At 54.1% G+C, this 19,309-nt stretch overlaps 1 protein-coding gene across 4 annotated transcripts; it reads right to left on the bottom strand.

Annotated features, from left to right (window-relative positions):
- Window positions 1-216: 216 nt before the first annotated feature.
- LOC138806087 (heat shock factor protein 1) lies at window positions 217-19,236 on the bottom strand. Of its 4 annotated transcripts, none has more exons than XM_069991627.1 (15): window positions 18,967-19,236; window positions 7,484-7,592; window positions 6,993-7,129; window positions 6,775-6,899; window positions 3,452-3,527; window positions 3,319-3,380; window positions 3,099-3,195; window positions 2,855-2,991; window positions 2,506-2,772; window positions 1,949-2,035; window positions 1,153-1,258; window positions 1,012-1,077; window positions 871-940; window positions 590-784; window positions 217-277 (listed from the first exon to the last, which is right to left on the bottom strand). In XM_069991627.1, exons 1-15 carry the CDS (start codon window positions 19,081-19,083, stop codon window positions 231-233), a joined length of 1,698 nt encoding a protein of 565 aa, XP_069847728.1. In that variant the 5' UTR covers window positions 19,084-19,236; the 3' UTR covers window positions 217-230. The 4 variants fall into 4 exon arrangements, with proteins under 4 accessions (XP_069847728.1, XP_069847731.1, XP_069847729.1 ...); XM_069991630.1 differs by lacking the exon at window positions 18,967-19,236 and adding an exon at window positions 9,395-9,685; XM_069991628.1 differs by lacking the exon at window positions 1,949-2,035.
- Between the last annotated feature and the right edge of the window lie 73 nt (window positions 19,237-19,309).

Here is a 19,309-nt window from a genome sequence, read left to right as displayed (position 1 = left end):
CCCATGTGCCACCTGTGCCCCCTGCCCTGAATGGATGCACCGTGGGAAAATACATCGGGGGGGGGGGGGGCGGGAAAGAGTTGTCTTATTGGTAACCAGGGTCCCCTCAATAAAAAGCTGTGAGCACCTAACCGTCTGTGGCATCAGGTGGGGCCTCCCAAGGTCACACAGCCCCGTCCAGTGATCAGCACGAGGAAGCACACAGAATACACAGCGTAGAGCATGTCCATTTATAGAGCTCTGCTATCTTGTCTGTTCATTTGTGTGTATATATTCTCTGTGAAGGGGAAAAGGAGGACCCTCATATAAAAATCCAAAATACACTTCTATGAACAACCCTCAGGGCCAAGTCCGAGTGTGGCTATGAAGCAAGCCCCAACCAAGCCAGGGGACGCAGGGCTGGGGTGAAGGCAGCAGGTGTGTGGGCTCCGAGGTGCTCCTAGACCTGAGACACAGCCCGGCCCCTAGCCTCCTCTCTGAGCTACTGAGGCAGTGAAGGCTGCCCCAAGACCGCATGCCTTGCCGGGGCCGGCCCTCCCCTGGGGGTGGGTGAGACAGGCCACGGGCTGCCTGGGCCTCTAGGACACACCGGGATCCTTGGCTTTGGGGGGCTCGGCGCCCGTCAGCAGGGAGATGGTGGGGTCATCCGTGTAGTCATCCCCTTCAGAGAAGTAGGATCCCTCCCCCAGCTCAAAGAGCACAGGCAGGTCGCTGCTCCCCGTGTCCACAGCATCAGGGTCCAGCAGAAAGAGGGGCTGCGCGGTGTAGTGTACCAGCTGCTTCCCTGTGGGGCAAGGATCAGGATGGTGGAGGTGGGAGAAGAGGGGAAGTGGATGAAGGAAGGGGAGTGGGGCTCAGGGCTCAACTCACCTGAGTCAGGGTTGCTGTTCTCGGCCTCAAGAGACCTGGGGGGCTCCTGGGGAGACAGGAGCTCCTGGATCTGTGTAGGAGAGGGGTCCAGTGAGGGCTGCCGCCGAGCTCCCCCGCCCCCCACCCTGCCCGCCTACGCACGCTGGTCAGGCTGCTGTCAAGGTCAGGCAGGCTCATGTCGGGCATGGTCACCGAGGGGCTGAACAGCTGCCAAGGAGGGAGGGAAGTCAGGGCCGGCCGGTGGACGGGCGGGGAAGGGCGGGTGGGGGAGACCAGACTCACGTCCAGCAGGGCACTGGTGTCCACACTGAAGCCATGGCTGGTCAGCATGGTCTGTAGGTTGTCCAGGTTGGAGTCCATGGCGTCCAAGTGGTCACTGAGCTCATTCCTGACCCAGAGTGAATGGGAAGGTGAACCGGCGCCCCCACCCAGCCACCCCTGGGCTGGAGAAGGGCTCCCCTCTGGTGTGTCCCCCCCACAAGGCCACTCCGGACGGTCCGCATGGGCTGTAGGATGGGGTGCAGCAGCAGCTGGCAGAGGCACTGGTGAGCTTGAGGTCCTCCAGGGCGGTTGAGGTGAGGGCAGCCTGGCCCGCAGGGAGTCTGGCTGCTGGAGGCCCTGGGGGCCTGGCTGGGAATGGTGGGGGTGGGGGTGGGGATGGCGGGAGGGACTCAGGGCTAGAGACGGGAGGGACTCAGGGCTAGAGACGGGAGGGGGGGGGCAGTGTCTAGCCACTGTAGTCAGGAGGCAGTGAGGAGGGAAGAGAGGCTGAGTTGATGGGGGTGGTCTGTTGTATCTCCCTAGGGCTGCTTGGAAGGCACATGGCTCTGGGTTGCCTGAACCGAGGGTAAAGCCATTGGGCTGGTTCTGTGGGTGGCCTGAGATCCTGCCTGGCACTGATGGCTAGGCCAGGTGGGGCCAGGTCTTGACCACAGTTGCTGGACCACGCCCAGGGGCGTGAGAGAAGAGGCCCTCCCCTGGGTAGAAGAGTAGTGCCGTGCCAAGTTGATGTCTGGGCTATGCTGGAGGGGCCCGAGCTCTGGCAGAGCCCTCCTCCCTCCCCGGGGGCAGCGCTAACCCTGGCTGGACTCGGCCATGCAGAAAGGAAGAGGAGGGGCAGGGGAAGAGGCGGGCGGCCCCAGACATCTGTGGAGCACGAGCCAAACTGCAAGATACAAAGACAAGAGCCCCCCATTGCAGGCGGGGGCCGGGGGTCGGAGCCCGCCGTCCTCGCTCACTCAGCCTCTCGGTTTTGGCTGAGTGTTGGGGAAGGGGGCCCTGGCTCACCGTCTCCGGCCCCAGGTTTAGGAAGCCTGACAGATGCAAGGACCTTGTAGCTTACGCAGCCGGGGTGGGGGTGGGGGGGGGTGGGGAGGGCAGTGTCGAGGGGGGTCCAGAGGGCCAGGACTCCCGGGACACCAGACAAGGCCACTCTGCCTGCACTGCCACATGTGCTTGGCTCCTGGTACTCTTTTTCCCTAGCTCCAGCTCTTTCGCGGAATAAATTCACCCTGCTTACACCAACCAATCCTCATATACTCAGGGCATGGGGTTTTTTGAGCCACCCAGTGCCAGCCCTCCAGCCAGAGTGGGCTGAGCAGAGGCTCGGGCCGGGCGTCCGGGGACAGCACTCACTTGTCCAAGCAGGCTACACTGAGGCACTTCTCAGGGGTGGAGGGTAAGTGTGCGGGGCTGTGGGCTCTGGTGTCCACGGGGGCGGTGGTGGTGGCGGCCGCAGCGGCAGGCTCATTCTCTTGCAGGATGGAATCGATGAGGGCAGTCGGGGACAAAGGGGTGTCCACAGAGGGTGGGTGTCCAGGCCTTGCTGCCTCCATTCGGGGGCTCAGAGGTGGGCTTGGGGGCTCCTCCTTGACACGCACCGGGGGGCTGCTGGACAGAGTCCTGGACACGCAGGGATGTTAGCAGGAGCTCCAGCAGCCCTGCCCACTCCCAGCTCTACCCTGGCTGCAAGTGTCACGCTCACCTTGTGTCTAAACTCCTGCCTGCGGAGGCCAAGGGGCTGGCAGGCGCCAGCTCGGTGATGTCGGAGATGATGGGTCCAGAGCTGGTGACCGCCTCTGGGGTGTAGAGGCTGGAGCTGCTGTAGGCTGGGGATGGAGCCTGCAATCAGAGGCCGAGGCCACATGCAGAGTGAGCCTGTGGCAGCCTCTGCCACACAGCACCCTCTCTGCACATCTGGTGGCAGTCCCGAGAAGCCTGTGGCTCACCGAGTACGGGCCTGGGCCATGAACATGCTCTAAGGAGTACTGCCGGCTATACTTGGGCACAGAGTGTGCTGAGCTGCTGTCACTCAACATCAGGGGGCTGCAGGGAGGGAGCAAGAGTCAGCTGCCTGCCTTGGACCTTGAGGGTGCCCAGGACACAGCAGGCAGAGGAGACAGAGGCCCGGGGCTCGAGCCAGCAGTGCGGGCATTCCCAGCGCCTCACATCTTTCTCTTCACCCCCAGGATCCGGTTTGACTGCACCAGTGAGATCAGGAACTGAATGAGCTGTAGGGCAGAAAGGACACAGTCACCCTGGCACCCTGTGGGGAAACCCACCTGCCACCAGCCTTGCCTACCTTGTTGACCACTTTCTGCTGCTGCGCGTGCTTCTGCCGCAGGCTGGCCACCTCTCGCCACAGGGCCTCGTTTTCACTGCAACACACCAGAGTCAGTGGGGCCCAGGCGCCAAGACAGCCCCTCCAGACAGCCTCTACCCCCAGCCAAGTGCAGAGGAGAGTAGGGAGGGGACGAGGACCGGAGGGAGGGCTGGGCCAGGTGAGGGTCTGCTGGCATCCTTGTCCTCAGCTCCACTGGGTTTCCAGGGGAGATAGGGGCCAGCGGCTCACACCTGTCATCCTAGTTACTCAGGAGGCTGAGATCTGAGGATCCAGGTTCAAAGTCAGTCTGGACAGGAAAGGCTGTAAAACTCTTATTTCCAATTAATTTAATTTCCAATTAAAAAATCTGAAAATGGGGGTGGGTGGGAGATGGGAAGGGGAAACAAAGGAGGAGGCAACAATGCTTGATAAGAAATGTACTCATTACCTTGCCCATGTAATTCTAACCCCTTTACATGGTATTTTCACAATAAACAAAAATACTTGAGACAAAAAAAATCTGAAAATGGCTGGATGCTGGTGGCTCACACCTGTAAAATCCTAGCTACTCAGGAGGTTAAAAGCTGAGGACTGCGGTTCAAAGCCAGCTTGGGCAGGAAGTCGGTGAGACATTAATCTCCAATTAAGTACCAAAAAAGCTGGAAGAAGAGCTGTGACTCAAGTAGCAGAATGCTAGCCTTGAGCAAAAAAGCTCATGGACAGTGCCCAGCCCGAGTTCAAGCCCCAGGATTGGCACATCACACACAAAAGAGGTCCAGTGGAGTCACGTGCAGTGATCACACCTGTCACCCTAGCTATTCAGGAGGCTGAGATCTCAGGACTGATGTTCAAACCTCAATGAAACCCAACTCTGATCTTTAACAAGGAAAAAGCTGGAAGAGAAAGTGTAGCTCTGGTGGCTCACGCCTGTAATCCCTGCACTTGGGAGGCTGAGATCTGAAGACTGGTTCAAAGCCAGCTGGGGCAGAAAAGTCCCTGTGAAACTCTCATATCTAACTTTGTCAAAACTGGAAGTGGGGGACTGGGAAGGTGGCTCAGTGGTAGAGCGCTTGCCTTTCATGCCTGAGGCCCTGGGTTCGATTCCTCAGCACCACATAAGCAAAAAGAAAAAAGCCATGGCTCAAGTGGTAGAGTGCTCGCCTTGAGCTGAAGAGCTGAGGGACAGCGCCCAGGCCCAGAGTTCAGGCCCCACGACCGGACCCAAACAAAACAAAACAAAACCCGGAAGTGGCTCTGTGGCTCAAAGTGGTAGAGCATTAGACTTGAGCAAAAGCAGCTCAGGCACAGCGCCCAGGCTCTGAGGTCAAGCCCCACAACTCACAAAACCAACCAACCAAACACAAACACAAACAAAAAAAATAAGCGATATAGCATTAGTTATGAGTGGAAAAAGCTGAGCAAGGACTTGAACTTCCCAGTACCAGAGTGGAAGAAAAGGCTATTGGAGTTTGATCGTGACTGTTAGAATAGCGGAAAGGCTTGCCTATTGAACCCCCAAGATCTTAGCATCAACGCTAGCTGAATCCTCTCGGCCTTCTTGGAGGTCAGCCCTCAACCACCAGCTATCTTTGTCCCCATTGGAGCCTAAGGGACCAGGCTTGAGAAGGTTGCAGAGCAGCACATAGGAGTGCCCGTTTCTCAGGGGTGGCCTTGTCTGCTCCACGTCTGGAGACGTGGAAGGGGGAATGAGCTGCAGGACAGCTCCCGTTCAGCACGTACTGCCACATACTTTCATCTTTTGGTGTGTGTGTGTGCTCACACTGGGGCTTGAAGTCAGGTCTTCTTGCTCTGGCTTTTTTGCTTAAAGGTGGTAGAGCCAGAGTCTCTCTTCTGGCCTTTTGCTGGTTAATTAGAGGTAAGAACCTTGTAGATTTATCTGCCTGGGCTGGCTTTGAACTGCAATCTTCAGCTCTCAAGCCTCTTGAGTAGGATTACAGGCATGAGCCATAAGCACCTGGCCATAATGCACGTTAGCCGCTCTGGTGGGCTGCAAAGACATGCTCCTGCCAGCTCTCCCGACAGAGCTGATCCTCTTGCTACATCCTGACAAAGGCCATGTCTACCTAGCAATCCGTAGGTATCACAAAGCCAGTGCTTTTTGCTGTCAACAGCCTGTGGTCTGAGCCAGGGCCTTCTACCACACAGGCGTCAGGACTTTTCACGAGCTGAGGGTGATTCTTGCCCCAAAATGGGCCAGAGGAGACCTCGTGCCGGTTTCTCACTGCCATACATGTGTTAGGCTGCCTGCTGGGGTGTTCTCAGAACAGGTCCTGGCTGAGGAGGGCTTACAGGGCTGGTCCTTGAGTGGCTACACACTTGCAGGATGGATGTTTGGTAAAGAGCTTGAGTTGCTCCCTGTCCCCAGGTCTGGGGTGCAGGCAGCTGGCAGTGGTGACACCCTGTGCTGAGTAATGTTGGGACAGCGGGAGCCACTGAAAACAGAAGCAAAGGGGCCAGGCCTGAGGACTGCCTGGCCAGCTTCTACAAGCCCCTCTTCAAGGAGGGTCTCCAGGGCATAGTGTGTGCGTGAGGAGAACCAGCTGGCCCTTGCTGTAAAACCAAGGGCAGGGCTGGGAATGTGGCTTAGTGGTAGAGTGCTTGCCAGCATGCATGAAGCCCTGGGTTCGATTCCTCAGTACCACACACAAGAGAAAAGGCTGGAAGTGGTACTGAGGCTCAAGTGGTACTAGCATTGAGCAATAGAAGCTCAGGGAAGGGACAGTGCCCAGGCCTTGAGTTCAAGCTCCAGGACAGGGAAGAAGAAAGAAGGAAGAAGAATGGAGAAAGAAGAAGGAGTTGAGAAGGAAGGAGAAAGAGGAGAAAAAGAAATAAAAACCAAATGGAGGGGCTGGGAAGGTGGCTCAGTGGTAGAGCACTTGCCTTGCATGCATGAGGCCCTGGGTTTGATTCCTCAGCACCATATAAGCAAACAAAAAAAAAAAAAAAAGAAAGAAAAAAGAAAAAAGCCAGAAGAGGCGCTGTGGCTCAAGTGGTAGAGTGCTAGCCTTGAGCGGAAGAGCTGAGGGACAGCACCCAGGCCCAGAGTTCAGGCCCCAAGACCTGACCCCCCCCCAAAAAAAAAAAAACAAAAAACCCAACCAAGGGGAGGCGAACTTCCTGGAACTGACAGCCTGGCGCATGCGGATGCAGGGGACCTCCCACTCCACGCTGTGTGGAGGCTCTGTCAGAGGGAGCTGGGGGGGAAGCGGGGACAGTGGCCTCTCGCCCTGCCCCCAGCTGAGCCCGCAGCACTCTGGAGCCAGCTCCAAAGGAGGACCTACTGCTTCATGGCCAGGAGCTTGGAGTCCATACACTCCTGCTTTCCCTTCATCAGCTGCACGTCTGTCAACAGCTTGGTGACGCTGTCCTGGCGGATCTTCACATCTTCGCTCTTCAGCGTGGATATCTGGGGGAGGGGCCGAGTGGAGTGGGGTCAGAGGGACAGCGGCTGCAGGTCCCTTCAGGAAGGGGGGGGCTGTACTCAGGGCCGGTGACTCACACTGGTTACTTTCCTCTTGATGTTCTCTAGGAGCTGCTCCTGGCCCCGCAGGAAGCACGGGTGCTGGAACTCGGTGTCATCTCTCTCTGGTTTGACCAGGCCACCCTGCTCAATGTGGACCACTTTCCGAAAGCCATCTGTACATGTAGGGGAGGGCAGGTCTGTCTAAGTGCTGGGGACCAGACCCTCCAGCCTAGCCACTGCCGGGGCGGGTGAGGGGCTCTCCTGGGGAAGAGCGTGCAGCTCTGGCCAGCGTCCACCTGTTTCTGCAGTGGTTTTGCCTCTGCTTCACACGCTGCCCCTCTAGTGTGGGCAAGTATAGCTAGGGCTGCACATTCTTCCCTGGGGCCCCTCCAGAAGCAGGACATTCTCAGCTGCTCAAGGCCATGTCCTGGTTCACCCAGGACCCCACCGTGCTGGGAGTCTGCCACCCAGGTCACAGCCCGGCCGTCCAGACCCCCTGGAAGACCCCCCTCTTGGTGGGCACTCACACATGTTGAGCTGCCGCACGAAGCTGGCCATATTGTTGTGCTTGAAGTACTTGGGCAGCACCTCCTTGGCGAACTGGCCCTGGTCAAACACATGGAAGCTGTTCCCGCCCTGTGAGGAGACGGGGGGGGGGGGGGGGGGGGGGAGGGGGCATGTTGCAGCAGTGAGGACAGCTGCCCGTGACCCGAGCCACCCGCCCCGACTCCCCGAGTGCAGAGCGGCAACGTGGCCAACGGGAGCTCAGCCCAAGACCTTCCCTGGTCTGCACCCTGGCCATGGCCCACACAGCAGAGGCAGGGTCTTCTTCCCTAGCAGTTCCTGGTTGCTGGGTTTCCATTCATGAATGACCACAACACTGTGGCCATTCCCTAGAAGGGATTGGCATTTAGCCTTCATTAGCAAATTTTCCTTAAGAATGGCTAAGATTCCGAGTTGAGGCAGCCCAGGAAATGGGCTCCAAGTCTCAAATGCAAGACACACAGTGTGCAGAAACACAACCTCACTCTTGGCACGGCTGTCCCTTCTCAGCCACCCCCCTCTAGAATGCAGCCCAGGAGCCACACAGAGGGGCGAGTCAGGGTGGGAAGGTCTCTCGGGGGCAACAGGAAGGCACTTTGACGGGTACCCATGGCAAAGGATAGGGGGAACAGGCTTCTTCGGGCTGGGGATGGGAACAACACGGGCAGAAAAAAGCAGAAAGAGCCCATGGTTAGCACGACAACTTCTCAACACAGTGTGGCAAAGCTAAGCATTAAAAAGTGGGGTTGTGGACTCCAAGGACCAGGAGAAGAGTGGCAGGAGCTGAGCGGGCATCCAAACAGAGCAAAGCGCCTCCTCCAGAGCGGCTGCAGCTCACCGCGAGCAACAAGCTCCGCACATGACCTGCCGTCCCCCTTTCTGCACAGCCGTGAAAAGCCACCGCTGCAACTGTAGTGGGAACACTGGCAGGAGCTGGAGACATTCGAGGCTCAACACCGGCTGTCTGGAAGCTCACTGAAGCTTCACAAGCAAGGTGGTTTTGCTCTCCAGTGTCAAAAACCTTTTCTGTAGAGATGTTTGTGAGAGCATTTAGAGGCATTTTCCCCCCTTGGTGCTAGTACTATAGCTTGAATTTGGTGCCTGGGCACTGTCCCTTAGCTTTTTTCTTCTTTTTTGTCGGTTGTGGGTCTTAAACTCTGGGCCTCAGCTCTTCAGCTCAAAGCAAGCGCTCTACCACTTGAGCCACAGCACCACTTCCTGTTTTCTGGTGTTTAATTGGATGGAGATAAGAGTCTCACAGACTTTCTCCCCGGGCTGGCTTTGAACCCTGGTCCTCAGATGTCAGCCTCCTGAGTAGCTAGGATGACAGGCGTGAGCCAGCGGCGCCTGGCTGCTTTAGTTATTTTTGTGTACTGGGGATTGGACTCAGGGCCTGAGCACTGTCCCTTAGTTTTTTCATTCAAGGCTAGCATTCTACCACTTGAACCACAGCTACACTTCATGGTTTTTGGTGGTTAATTGGAAGTAAGATCATTATGGACTTTCCTGTCCAACTGGCTTTGAGTTGTAATCCCTGCACCGCAGATTCCTGGGAAGCTAGGGTCATAGGGTGAGCCCCTGGCACCTGGCTTGCATTCATTGTTTTTGGAATAGGGTCTTGCGCGCATGCCTAGGCTGGCCTAGATGGCAGCCTTCCTCCTCCGTTTTATGCTCCCTCTATGGTAGGGATGGCCCATGCTGTGCCACACCAGCTGCTGGTTAAGATGTCCTCTCCCTAGCTTGGCCTCGACTGGTCTTGAACCACAATCCTCCCAATCCCTAGTTTCCATGTGGCGCAGATTACAAGTACCAGCCACCAGTGACCAGCAAATGCTAGGCAAGCACTGAAATTAGACATACGTCATTCCAGTCACTGCTTTTTCCTGTTTTCTTACTTTCCTTCTGGAACTCTGAACACATGGGACAGACTCCTGGGAACTCCGACACAATTTCCGAGCCTCTGTCTCCTCTTCTCAGTTCTCTGAGATACGGACAGTTTCGCCAGGCCCACCGACTTTCCTCCATTTCCTCCCCTTTGCTGCTGACTCTCTTCAGGGTTCTTTAGTTACCCTAATTTTGGGTTCTGAAATTTCAATTATGTTATTACCTGCATATTATGTTTTCTTTCTAAACTTTGCTTAACCAGGCACTGATGGCTCACGCCTGTAATCCTAGCTACTCAGGAGGCTGAGATCTGAGGATCATGGTTCAAAGCCAGCCCAGGCAAGAAAGTCTGTGAGACTTTTGTTGTTGTTGTTGTTGTTGGTTGCGGGTCCTGAACTCTGGGCCTGGGTGCTGTCCCTGAGCTTTTCAGTTCAAGGCTAGTGCTCTACCACTCAAGCCTTCTGGTTTTCTGGTGGTTAATTGGAGATAAGTCTCTCAGACTTTCCTTCCTGGGCTGGCTTTGAACTGCAATCCTCAGATCTCAGTTTCTTGAGATTACAGGTGTGAGCCACCAACACCAGGCCCACGAGACACTTATCTACAACTAACCACCAGAAAACCGGAAGTGATGCTGTGGCTCGAGTGGTAGAGCACTAGCCTTGAGCTGAAAAGCTCAGGGACAGCACCCAGGCCCAGAGTTCAAGACCCATGGCTGAGAAAAAACAAAACAAAAAACAAAAATACTTTGCTTATACTCATTTTATAAATGAATACACTCAGCATCTCACACTCCTGGCTCATGCTCTACCACTTGAACCATGCCTCCAAACCCAGCTTTTTGCTACTTAGCTGGAGATGGACTTTCTTAAGATTCTTCTGCCCAGGCTGGCTTTGAGCTGCAATCTTACAAACTTCAGTCTCTGAATAGAATAGCTGCCATTGTAGGTGTGAGCCACCAGTTTCTAGCTCTTGAAGTATTTCCACAGTTGCCGCTTTAGTCTTTGACAAGATAGATAGTATTACAGCTCGGCCATCTCAGCTGCTGGCATCTTTTTGTCTTATGCTTTCCCGGTATGTTTGCTGTGTAGTAATATAGGTTTAGCCTATGGGTTTTTCCAAAAAGGAAAAAAAATGTGTTCAAGTCCTAACCCCTGGTACCTCAGAACGTGACCTTATTTGGAAGTAGGGCTGTTGCAGATGTAATTAGATAATATGGGGTCATACTGGAATAGAGCGGTCCCCTAATCCAGTAGGATTAATGTTCTTATAAGACAGTGACACAAAAGAGAATGCCATGTGATGACAAAGGCAGAGACTAGAGTCAGGCAGCTAAAAGCACAGGAATGGCCAAGGCCAAGAGCAGATATCACAAGTGGTAAGAGGCAAGCAGGAGGGGCTGGGAAGGTGGCTCAGTGGTAGAGTGCTCGCTTGCCTTGCATGCATGAGGCCCTGGGTTTGATTCCTCATAAAAAGCTGGATTGGCGCCGTAACTCAAGTGGTATGGCGCTCATCTTGAGCTGATTTGCTGAGGGACAGCACCCAGGCCCAGAGTTCAAGCCCACAATCGACAAAAAATAAAATAAAATAAATAAAAAAGAGGCCAGGAGGAGTCCTCTACTGTGGCTTTTGGAAATTACTGTAAATACTCCACCCTGTAATCATTTGTTGCTAGAACACAAATAACTCACTTATGTATATCAATCCTCGATTGTGTGATTTCAGTTTTTTGTTTTTGTTTGGTACCAGCCCTGGGGCTTGAACTCAGGGCTTGGGCACTGTCCCTGGGTCATTCTACTCAAGGTTAATGCTCTACCACTTGAGCCACAGCTCCATTTCAAGCTTTTTGGTGGTTTATTGGAGATAAGAATCTCCCGCTTTCCTGCCCGGGCTGGCTTTAACCAGGATCCTCAGATCACAGCCTCCTGAGTAGCCAGGATGACAGGCGTGAGCCACCTGCACCCAGCTAATCTCAGTAAATTTACCTCTTCATTCGATTAACTTGTAGACTTTTTTTTTTGATTTTTGAAGTAAATGATCATGCTATCTATAAATGGAGATGGTCTTTTTCAATCTGTATAAAATATTTTTTTCTTGCCAGTCCTGGGGCTTGAACTTAGGGCCTGGGCACCATCCCTGAGCCTCTCTGTGCTCAAGGTTAGTGCTCTACCACTTGAGCCACAGTGCCACTTCTGGCTCTTTTTTGTTTATCTGGTGCTGAGGAATCAAAACCAGGACTTCATGCATGCTAAGCAAGCATTCTACCACTAAGCCACATTCCCAGCCTCAAATCTATTTTTTTTTTTTTTTTTGTCGGTTGTGGGGCTTGAACTCTAGGCCTAGGAGCTGTCCCTGGGCTCTTCAGCTCAAGGCGAGCGCTCTACCACTTGAGCCACAGTGCCACTTCCAGTTTTCTGGTGATTTATAGGAAATAAGAATCTCACTGAGTTTCCTGCGAGGGCTGGCTTTGAACCATGATTCTCAGATCTCAGCTCCTGAGTAGCTACGATGACAGGCATGAGCCACCAGTGCCCAGCCCAAATCTATTTCTCATACTCCAATTATAATCCAAAATTAAGTAGACACTCTATAGTCTTTACAATCAAGCATGTCAGCATATTATTAGAAAAATATCCCCTCCACTCTTCTGCTGAGTTTCATCAGGAAGTGGTGCTGGGGCTGGGAAGGTGGCTCTGTGGCTCAAGTGGTAAAGACTAGTCTTAAGCTGAAGAGGTGAGGGACAGAGCCCAGGCCCAGAGTTCAGGAACCACCACCGACCCCCCAAAAGAGAAGATGATGAGGTTGCTCTTTTTGGTTTTTGTTTTGTTGGTACTATTAAGGGGGCTTGAACTCAAGGTCCTGCCCTCTTGCTTAGCTTTTTTGCTCTACCATTTGAGCCACAGCACAGCTCCAATTCTGGCTTTTTGGTGATTAACTGAAGAGAAGATTCTCGAAGACTTTCCTGTCCAGGGTAGCTTCCAACTGCGCTCTTCAGATTTTAGCCTCCTGAATAGCTAGGACGACAGGTGTGAGCCACTGGCGCTGGGCTATCCCCTACCCCCTTCTGTAGATTTGGTGAATTCAATCAGTTATGAATGTGGAACCGGACTTTCATTTTAAGAGTTACGATGGGCCAGGCACCAGTGGCTCACGCCTGTCATCCTAGCTACTCAGGAGGCTGAGATCTGAGGATCATGGTTCAAAGCCAGCCTGGGCAGGAAAGTGTGACCTTTTTTTTGCCAGTCCTTGAGTTTGAACTCAGGCCTAGGTACTATCCCTGAGCTTCTTTTTGCTGAAGGCAAGCACTCTACCACTAAGACACATTCCCAGCCCAGTGAGACTCTTATCTCCAATTAACCACCAGAAAACTGGAAGTGGCACTGTGGCTTAAGTGGTAAGAGAGCTCATCTTGAGCTGAAGAACTCAGAGACAGCGCCCAGGCTCAGAATTCAAGCCCCACAACCGACAAAAAAAAAGTCTGAAATTGTTCTTATCATTGTTTTTTCTGAATCAAATTTTCTTTCTCTTGCTGCTTTTAGAATTTTCATCAGTCCTTTTTAGCCATTTGATCTTGATAGACCTGAGTTGGCTTTTTTTATTCTTGTCCTACTCAGGATTTACAAATATTCTTGGATCTGTGGTCTACAACTCTTCAATAATTTCAGAAAAGCTTTGGCCATTATTTATGCCTACATCCTTCTCTCCCTTTTCTCCTCTGGAACGCTGTGTCAGACCATGTGCTATCCTAACAAGGCCCTAATTTCTTTCAATCTTTTCCTCTCTGTGCATCATTTTTATTACATTCTTTAGCCTGTGATCATTTCTTTTTTCTTTTTCTTTTTTGCTGGTCATGGGGCCTGAACTCTGGGCCTGGGTACTGTCCCTCAGGTCTTCAGCTCAAGGCTAGTGCCCTACCACTTGAGCCACAACACCACTTCCGGCCTTTTCTGCTTATGTGGTGCTGAGGAATCGAATCCAGGCCTCATGCATGCAAGGCAAGCGCTCTACCACTGGGCCACCTTCCCAGCACCCCCCCCCCCCATGATCATTTCTCACACACACACTCTCTCTCTGGTGTTTAGGGTTGAACTCACAGCGTGACATTCCTGCATCATCTACCTCTTGCAGCATACTCCCAATCTTCCTACAGTTTTCTTTATTTAATTGGAGAAATAACTTTTTTTTTGGTCGTGGGGCTTGAACTCTGGGCCTGGGGGCTGTCACTGAATAATTCAGCTCAAGGCTAGCGCTCTACCACTTGAAACACAGCGCCACTTCCAGCTTTTTCTGCTTATGTGGTATGGAGGAATGGAACCCAGGGCTTCATTCATGCAAGCCAAGCACTCTACCACTGAGCCACCTTCTCAGCCCTAGAAATAACTTTTGATTTTGGAATACATGTAAGGAACAGAAAAGTTGGGAAGACATTATGTCAATGCAGTTCCCCATTTCCCCTCTACGTCCACCTTGCCTTAGTAAGGTACATCCGCCAGAAACATAAGATACAGTGCTTCAGTCACAGCTACTATGTCCTCTGCTCTAAGGACATCATAAAAAACAATAAGTTGACCTTCACGCCAGTCATCATACCTCCTTAGGTTCTCTGGGCTATATGACAGTCTCACTTCCCTAGGTCTCATGTGCTTTACACACTTATGTGTGCATGCGTGTGCAAGTACTACTAGGGCTTGAACTTTGGGCCTTGTGATTTTGCTTCGTATGCATTTTCACTCAAGACTGGTGTTTTATCTCTTGAGCCCTATCTCTACTTCCAGGTTTTTGCTAGCTATCTAGCTACTGCTAGTATACAATGCTCCTGCAATCTGAAACACAGTTGTCAGTGAATGACATCGTTGGCTTTACTTTTTACCATACCATCACAAGATTCCATATGTATACTTCTTTTTTTGGTCGTGGAGCCTGAACTCTGGGCCTGGGCGCTGTCCCTCAGCTCTTCAGCTCAACGCTCGCGCTCTACCACTTGAGCTACAGCGCCACTTCCTCCTTTTTCTGTGTATGTGGTGCTGAGGAATGGAACCCAGGGCCTCATGCATGCTCGGCAGGCGCTCTACCACAGAGCCACCTTCCCAGCCCCCGTATGTACACATTTATATAAGGCAGGAGGCAGGTGTATGACTCTGCTTATCTTCTCAAAAGGTTCTGTGATACTAGGTCAACAATTACAAGCTCTTTTCCAGTACCTACCACAGGCTCTCCATTTTAGTCCCCTCATAAGTCCTAAGACAAGACTGGTTATGTGCTCTAATTTCCTGGGCTCCCTCCCTGGCTGCTCCCTCCCTGGGTCCCAGTAGCGGGGATGTCTGTATGCACTTGCCTATGTTTCATCTGACCTGGGAACTCTGGGTGGCCTGGCTCTGCAGCTGCAAGGAAAGAGCAGGGCAATCAGTGTGGGGCATGAGGTAGAGCAGGTGCGGAAGGGCAGCTACCGCATCCTCTCAGGGATCACCTGTCCCTGTCTCAGTACTCCCCCCGCCCGCACTTTTTGTAGTCCTGAGGCCAAAACTCAGGAACATGGCTTGCTTATTTGGCTGGTGCTCTACCACTTAAGCCATGCTTCCATATCTGCTTTTTGCTAGTTTTAAGAGTTGGGGCCTAAAGCCGGGCGCTGGTGGCTCACGCCTGTAATCCTAGCTACTCAGGAGGCTGAGATCTGAGGATCGCGGTTCAAAGCCAACCCGGGCAGGAGAGACCGTGAGACTCCTATCTCAAATAAACCACCAGAAAACCGGAAGTGGTGCTGTAGCTCAAGTGGTAGAGCGCTCGCCTTGAGCTGAAGAGCTGAGGGACAGCGCCCAGGCCCAGAGTTCAAGCCCCACGACCAACAAAAAAAAAAAAAAAAAAGAGTTGGGGCCTAATAGAATTTTCTGTTTGGGGTAGCCAGAAGCCTCTCAGCCTCCTGAGTAGCTAGGATTACAGGTATGAGCCACTGGTGCCTGGCAATTCTGGCTTTTTTATGGTTAATTGGCGATAAAAACTTCATGGAGCCGGGCGCTGGTGGCTCATGCCTGTTATCCTAGCTACTCAGGAGGCTGAGATCTGAGGATCGCGGTTCAAAGCCAGCCCGGGCAGGAGAGACCGTGAGACTCCTATCTCCAATAAACCACCAGAAAACCAGAAGTAGCGCTGTAGCTCAAGTGGTAGAGCGCTCACCTTGAGCTGAAGAGCTGAGGGACAGCACTCAGGCCCAGAGTTCAAGCCCCACGACCGACCAAAAAAAAAAAAAAAAAAAAAAAAAACTTCATTGATTTGTTTGCCCAGACTGGCTTTGGACTTTGATTCTCAGATCTCAGCCTTCTGAGTAGCTAGGATTATAGGTGTGAGCCACTGGTCCTGGGCATTTTAAAACTATAAAATGGAAATTATGGCACATACTTGACTGGTTATGGACAGAATAGTATAAATGCACAGAAGCTCAACCTTGTCTGTAACAGAGACTCTGAACGAAAACTGCTCTGCCATATAGCTTCTGACAGTCATTTTTGGAGGCTCGGTAGCCTGTGTATCATGTGTCATGTGTTACAGCCTGCTCCTAGGAGATATGGCCCCCAGCACTTTGCATGTACTGCCAGGTATCCAAGTGTGGGCCAGTGGGCCTGTCAGTTCCTGCTGGCTTTCTGAAGATGAGCTCACCTGGCTGTCAGAGCCAGACAAGAATGGCCTTGCCTGTCCCAGGGCTTCTGGACACAATCCATGGTCAAGGGTGCTGCTCTGAAATTCCTCATGTGATCTCATGAGGAAGACCTGAGGGGCAGCTCTGCCCTGTAGGCCACCCAGAGTCTAGGCCCTCCACAATGGCTGACTGACTGCCCTTGGTCACTGTGATCATCAGCCTCTTTCATCTCAGGGCTTCTTGGGATCTCAACCTACACTATTATCCCTCCTCCCCCAAAGAGAGTTACCACCAAGGTAGGACTAGGCTGAGGACTGAAGGAGGCAGGCCGGGAATAGGGCTTAGTGGTAGGTAGAGTGCTTGCCTAGAATGCATGAAGCCCTGGGTTCAATTCCTTAGTACTATGTAAACAGAAAAAAACAGTCGTGGTGCTGTGGTTCAAGTGGTAGAGCACTAGCCTTGAGCAAAAGAAGCTCAGGGACAGTGCCCAGGCCCCGAGTTCAAGGCCCAAGACTGGCCAAAAAAAAAAAAAAAGGAATGCCTCCTCAAATTTTGTATCTGATACCCCTATATCTTGTCTCTGACCTTGAGGCCATCGTCCCCCCATCCCTAACTTCATGCTCAACTGCCCCAGCATTTGTCTGGCACAAAGTTTTGGACCTTGTGCTTGTTCTCAGGTACCCAGCCAACTTCTGGGACTGAGTACCACAATCAACCTTGGTTATAAGTAAGGGTAAGTGGGGTCAGGACTGGCTCTTTTTAGATCCATTGGATAGTGACTCATGGACTAGTTAACAGGTCCGAAACATCTTTTTTTGATTATGAACATGTATTCATCTTTTAAGAACTAGAAGAAAAATTTAATAAAAAATCATACTCTCTATCCAGGGGTAATTAAGATTCCTGCTCATGCTTCCTTTGAATCTTTTAAAACAAGACTGAATAAAATGACCACATAAAGTATTGGAACCACACCATCAGATTGTAAAACCTGCAAATTTTCCAGTTAGTTTAGATATTTTCCCCATTCTTGCTGCTCACAGAGACTGCAGGTCTCCAGAGCCACCCCCATCCTAGTAAGAGGCTTACTTGGAGAACAGAAGAGCGCTACACAGGGGGAGGAAGCCAGGGATTCAAGATACTGTGCAGGGATGTGGTAAAGGAGGCCCAGGTCCCACACTCCATTTACCTAGGCACACAGCCCTTCTGTAAACACTTCTGGGTACTACAGCTGGGGACACTTTGGATTCAAGGTGGGGGAATAACCACCCATGTCCATATCCGCATACTTGAGTGTATCCAAGCACAGATCTGCCTTCCGGTCACTAAATGGAGCTCCCAGTTGAAGCTCACTGCCCTCCAGGAACTGCCTGAGGAACACCTGTATTACTTTAAACTCTTCCTATTGGGGGGGGGGGGTTGGGGGTTTGAAACAAACACCACAAAGCTGGGGTCAGTGTGGTGGCCAGTTCTGTCTCCTTGGGGCAGGGCCACATAGAAGCAGACCTGGTTTAGCTCAGTTAAGGCTACAAGGTCTCCCTAGGTACTTGGCCTTGAGAATGAGCCTCCATTCTCATCAAGCAGAGATCACGTTTTGGGGCAGAATGGTGAGTTTTCCAGTTGGAAACCAAGCAGAACCTGAGGGTGGACTCCAGAACCTGCAGAAGCTCCGCCAATCTTGCTCAGCACAGATAGGGGCTTCCTTCCTCTTCTAGCCAGACCTGGGTTTCTGTGCTCATGGTCACGCCAGTCCCCACTGCTGTGTCTCAAACCAACAACAGCTACTCTGTCCAAACCAGATAGAACTCAACACTTCTGTTCTGCGCAGCCGCAGCTCCCCACCACCTTCTGGGGAGAACTTGCCAACAAGGTCCCACAGGTGATGCCACTCTGTGCCTTCCCTAAAACACCCGCGTGGGTCCTGGAAGAACGCACACCACCACTTCACCACACACCTCCTATTCTACAAGCAGAGACAGCAGACAAATTAGTTTTCCTAGTAGGATGGAGTTCAGAATATTCCAGAAGTTCTCTGGTGTCCACCGTAAGTGGACAAGGGCTCCCCTGAAGAGCTCCGGGGAGGCAGGCGCCGGTGGCTCACGTCTGTCATCCTAGCTACTCAGGAGGCTGAGATCTGAGGGTCACGGTTCAAAGCCAGCTGGGCAGGAAAGTCCGTGAGACTCTGATCTCTAACTAACGACTCAAAAACTGGTAACGGAGTGGTGGCTCAAAGTGGTGGAGCACTGAGCAAAAGAGCTCAGGGGCAGCGCCCAGGCCCTGAGTTCAAGCCCCACGACCGACTCCCGCCCTCCGCCAAAAAAAACAGCGCCAGGGAACAAGGCAGGGTGCGGGGGGGGGGTGCGGGGCGCGGGGGGACGGCCGGGAGCCTGCGGTCCAGGAGGAGGGCGGCGGCGCGCGGCTCCCCGGGGCGGGTCTTCAGGCCGTCACCCGCCGGCCCCGCACCCGGGCCTCCCGGGAACGACGTCACGGCCGGGGCCCCGCGAGCCGGGGCGGCGGTCCCGCCGGGCTCCGCGCCGCGCACAGCCCGCTGCCAGGCAACCGGAGGCGGGCGGCGCCGCCCGGCCAGGGCGGGGTGCCCGGCCCGGGGCCCGCGCGGGGCCCCGGGAGCCCCGAACCCCCCGCCCCGCCGCGCGCCGCCCGGGCCCGCCGGCGCTCACCGCTCCGAGGGCCCGTGGGCCGGAAGCCGAGTCCGGCGCGTCCCAACAAACTTCGGGCCCGGGTCCGCGGCCCCGGGGGCGGGGCGGCCTACTGCGGGGCGCGGGCCCGGGGGCGGGGCGGCCTACTGCGGGGCGCGGGGGCGCGGGCCCGGGGGCGGGGCGGCCTACTGCGGGGCGCGGGGCGCGGGGGCGCGGGCCCGGGCGCCCGGACCCCGGGCGGCCCCTCCCCGGGGGCCCCTCCCGCAGGCCGCCCAGGCCGCGCAGCCCCGACCCCTACCGGGCTCCAGCAGATGAGCGCGTCGGTGTCCGGGTCGCTCACGAGGGTCCACAGCTTGGTCAGGAACGCCGGGACATTGCTGGGGCCCGCCGCAACGGCGCCCAGGGGCAGGTCCATCTCGGACGAGGCGGACGCAGACCGGCGCGGTGGCGGCGACGACGGGCTGAAGGCTGGGCTAGTGGCGTCGCCACGCCTGCCGCCCGGGCCGCGCCGCCACCCGCTGCGCACACACGGCCCCGAGCGCTCGCATGGCCGCCGCCATCTTGCGACGGGCGCGCTCCCGCCGACGCCGCGCGCACGCGCGCAGGCACCATGGCCCGCCCCGCCCCCGGCGCCGGCTCCG

Source organism: Dipodomys merriami, unplaced genomic scaffold (genome assembly GCF_024711535.1).
Source record: "Dipodomys merriami isolate MVZ:Mamm:240054 unplaced genomic scaffold, mDipMer1.0.p SCAF_4, whole genome shotgun sequence".
In the NCBI taxonomy this organism is placed as follows: domain Eukaryota; kingdom Metazoa; phylum Chordata; class Mammalia; order Rodentia; family Heteromyidae; genus Dipodomys; species Dipodomys merriami.
The sequence above is the reverse complement of the archived record's forward strand: the minus strand, read 5'-3'. Positions and strand labels throughout refer to the sequence as shown.